Below are 4,158 nucleotides of genomic sequence, written 5' to 3'. Positions count from 1 at the left end.
GAAAGGGAAGCAGCCAGTCTGCATTTATTCATCTGTTCTCTGTCTCCTCCTGTCGGAGCTCTCGGCTCCTGCAGGCGCTCTGCTCTCCCCTTCTTGCCCATTTTAGTCTGTCCCTGTCAGCTGTGTGGAATGTGCGACGCACACTGTGCAGCCCCCCGTCTCAGGGTCCAGCCCCCCATCTGAGGTCCCAGCCTGCAGGCGCCAGCTCAGTCTCAGGTCTTTCACAGAAAGCAGTCCTCCTTCTTCACTGCAGGCTGCCACCGGCTGCTGCTGCTGCTGCTGCTGCTGTATCGGTGAGTAAACGACTCTTTTTCCTCTCGTACTTTGACGGTCAGTTAGAAAGTTGTGTGTGAGAGAGATTCCTGGGCTGCCTGCATGTTTCCCCACAGCTATTTTTACACGAGAGCTCCCAGAGCTGCAGCACATCAGCCTGACATAGAGACACACAGCAGCTGAGCGCTGCCACTGGGGACAGACTGTATATTTCATTGTCAACAAATCGTGAATATGAATCTGTGAGCACGTGTACGCTAGCCTACTGAAATGTGTAGTCTTTGAGGAGAACACATAAAGCCAAATACTGAAAGGAGATTTCTCGTGTAAGTCTGTAATGACTTTATCACAGGATGGAACATGACATTTTGACATTTTCAAAAATGTAACACACCAGAACTGCAGAATATTAGATTGAAATTGCATTAGAAAATAAAATAAAAGCAACAAAATGTAAAAAAAAAAAAAACAAAAGAAAAGAAAAATTAAAAAAGAAGAAAAAGCAACAAAATCTAAAAATACAAAAAATTAAATAAATAAAGGGCAACACAATATAAAAATATAGGAATTTTTTAAAAAAGCAATAAAATATAAAAAAAAATAAGACAAAATTAAAAAGAAAACACAACAAAATATTTAAAAAATATTAGTACAATTGAAAAGTAGAAATCAACTTATCGAATAAATACAGTTAAGTTCATGACCAGAGTAATAATGATTTTCCATTAAAAACTGAGATGCACTCAACAAACAAACACTGGTGTACTTGAGGAAAAGGGGGGCAAATCTATCAGTGTCTTTTAGATGCAAATGTTATTTTATCTACATTTATAGTCCTCGTTCTTTTCTTTTTTTGTGTGTGGATTTTTTAACAAGTCCAGCAACAGTATTGAACAAGGAGATTCCTTAAAGCTGCACTTGTTAATATAGTTTATATGAAACTAGTTTATATGACAATGAAGAAAAAGCTGTCAGCCAGGGGCACTTACTTATTAAAAAAAAAACAAAAACAAAAACAAAACAATGCTCTGAGGGTAAAAAGGTGACCTAGTTTCAATTGCATTTAGGCTAAAAACCATCACTTCGACCTCACACAAGCCACAGATATTGAAACTGTCAGACAGCTACATTGTCTCCCGATTTACTGCAACTATAGAGACATCAGCAGGCCTGTGACTGCAGATCACTGCTGGCAGATACATGTAAATATAAGCCATATTAACTTCAGTCAGATGATTAAAACAAAGCTGCAAAAAGCAAAAGCTCTGCAAGTATGTTGCACAATAAAAAATGGCAATTAAGGCCATATATTGGGTGTGACTACAATTATATCTAAGAATTTTTCACTAACATGATGGGAGGATTTCCTGTTCTCTCTGTTCTGCTTACATTGCACGAATGCAGCAAAAGTGAGTGATTAGATGAACAACACTGTGGACCAATTTACCACTAAACAGAGAGCCAGTATTTTTTTTGTTAAGATCATACCGATGTGTGAATATTGGACATTGATCAGGTGGCCGCAAACATAACTCCAATGAATCAATGAATGAGTGTGTAAATAGGCAAACGTGTGTTGCTAACATGTGTACTGTTAACAGCTTAAGATCGCCGGGCTGCAGTTAGCGCACGTGCAATAAGACCTCCCTTCGCACATGTGCAGTAAGATCTTCACTATGTGCACAAGAGATCTCAGCACTTAACAGGAAATCAAAGTACAGGGTACACAAGGTAGATTTATTAGTCATTTTTAAACATAGTTTAAAAACTGAAATTAGAATTTGTCCTCGTTTCGCTACATCTTCGTAGCGAAAGGATGAGTTGATTAAAATCAGCAGCTACTATGAAGATTCCTTCTGGTTGTTCAGGCATGTTGCTGCTGGTGGCATCATACGATTCCTGCAGTGCATTTTTTGGAACTGCATCAGTGACTTGTGTCTTGTCAGCTCTGAAGAAGGTCCATCCCGATCCATTGCCACAGCTTGATCCGGGATGTTAGAGGTTAACCATGTCTCTGTGAAGATGTGAGCAGAGCAGTATCTGATTCCCGTTGCTGAGTGAGCCTCAATCACATCTCATCCACTTGATTCTCCTGCGGCCGGACAATATCCAGAAGAAGGCTTGGTAGAGGAACAGCTCTCTGTCCAAGTCGGGTCAGCCTCACCCTGATGCCGCCTCTCCTTCCTATCTTCATCCGGCACTTTCAGTTTCGTTTCTCCCTTCTGGTCTGATTGGCCTCTTGGGGTATGTCGTTGGTGGGGATCCTCTCATGGTCTGCTGCATTCAGTTCAAATCCCACACAACTTTCCCTTATGTTAATAGGTGCTTCTCTATCGTAGAAAAGTCGTGCTTCAGTAGAAGGGACCATGGTGTGAAAAAAATAGAAAAATGTAGCAAAAAAAGTAGCAAGGATTTGAGGAGTTACAGGTTGCTGCATCTACATGGCTGCTATCATGTATGTCCTTAATTTTATTTTTTTAATCACTTTTTGTCTTCAAATGGAGAGCAAAAAAAATGGAAATAATACTTTGATTCTCTTGGTAAAATATTTAATTCACAAATGTCATTTTCTTAATCCCTCTCCCATATTTAATGCTCTTCTAAATTGGATAAACTATTTAAAAGATAATTGAAATGTTGCAAAATAGAAAAAGCCCTTCATCTATTTAAATATCTATGTGTCCTCATGCTTGAATGACGGCTGTGGCTCAGAGGTAGTGTGGGTTGTGCTCTAATCAGAAGGTTAGCAGTTCAGTCCCCAGCATCTTCAGGCAATATGTTGAAGTATCTTTGGGCAAGATACTGAACTCCAATTAACTCCCAGTGCCACGTCATCGGAATGTGAGTGCGCGTGTAGCCTCGGTGTGTGAATGGGTGAATGTGACAAGTCCTCTAAAAGTGCTTTGAATGGTCAAAAAGACTAGAAAAACACTATACAAGTACAGTCCATTTACCACTTGTGTTTTATGATTATCTAATTCTGAACGATCTAATTGAATACATTGAGTCTAAGTTAGCGTTGCCAAATAGAACAAACTGAAACTGAGCAGAAAACACTTTAATCATCATGTCTCCTGTTCGCCCGGAGCCATTCATCCTCCTCCTCTCACAGGTTTGTGTCTAACCTCGTCCTAGTTTTCAAGGTGACCCTGCTGCAGGATGTCTTCCGCCCCAGAGCTGCCCACTGCCCTCTTCACCACGCTGCCCACCTTCCCCTCGGCCACTCCAGGCATCCCGGCCATGGAGCTCAATGCCACCTCCTGCCAGGAGTGGGAGCAGGCCCACCACCTCCTCTTCCACCTGGGCAGCCTGTCCCTGCTGTTGGGGCTGGTCATCCCCACCACCCTGAGCCTGCACATGATCCTGCTGCGCCTCCTCCTGATGACAGGTCTGTCCACAGCGCCTCCTGCTGACACCATTCCTCTGCTGATAACACTAAATATAATCACAGCTTTAACCCTTTGAAACCTGGAGCCACATCACTTTTCTTTTGCTTTCATAGAAGCCAAAGCAAATTTCTGTAGTCTCTTTTAAAACAAGGAAAAAAGGCAATAAGCAACTTGACACACTCTAAAAACAACATTTTATGGCTTAAAAAAAAATAAAATAGTTTGCATCAATCTTTTTTAGACTTCTAATGAAATAACGTGCAGCAAACGCACTATATTGAGTTAGTGGAATAAGCTCTTATTCTACAATCTCAGGTATTAAAGTGTTTACTTAACAATTTATAACAAACAATTTAACATAAACAATTTCTCACAGTTTTTTATGTTGATTATTCATAAATTAAGTTGTTCTCATTATTTTCCGACATTATTAAAAGGAATGTTAGGAGTTATGTAACACAAATTATTTCTGTATTTTTAGCTTTTTGTTGTTTTT

At 40.2% G+C, this 4,158-nt stretch overlaps 1 protein-coding gene across 1 annotated transcript; it reads left to right on the top strand.

Moving 5' to 3' along the window:
- Window positions 1-138: 138 nt before the first annotated feature.
- Window positions 139-3,738, top strand: LOC121939435 (blood vessel epicardial substance-like). Its single transcript, XM_042482456.1, has 2 exons — window positions 139-293; window positions 3,409-3,738. Exon 2 carries the CDS (start codon window positions 3,433-3,435, stop codon window positions 3,736-3,738), a length of 306 nt encoding a protein of 101 aa, XP_042338390.1. The 5' UTR covers window positions 139-293; window positions 3,409-3,432.
- Window positions 3,739-4,158: the final 420 nt, after the last annotated feature.

Source organism: Plectropomus leopardus, unplaced genomic scaffold (assembly GCF_008729295.1).
Source record: "Plectropomus leopardus isolate mb unplaced genomic scaffold, YSFRI_Pleo_2.0 unplaced_scaffold4810, whole genome shotgun sequence".
NCBI lineage: Eukaryota > Metazoa > Chordata > Actinopteri > Perciformes > Serranidae > Plectropomus > Plectropomus leopardus.
Note: the sequence above shows the minus strand (reverse complement) of the source record. Positions and strands in the feature narration are given on the sequence as shown.

Bases quoted from the DNA above. Each gene is read 5' to 3' on its own strand.
- LOC121939435 (XM_042482456.1), top strand. From the start codon at position 3,433: ATGTCTTCCGCCCCAGAGCTGCCCACTGCCCTCTTCACCACGCTGCCC.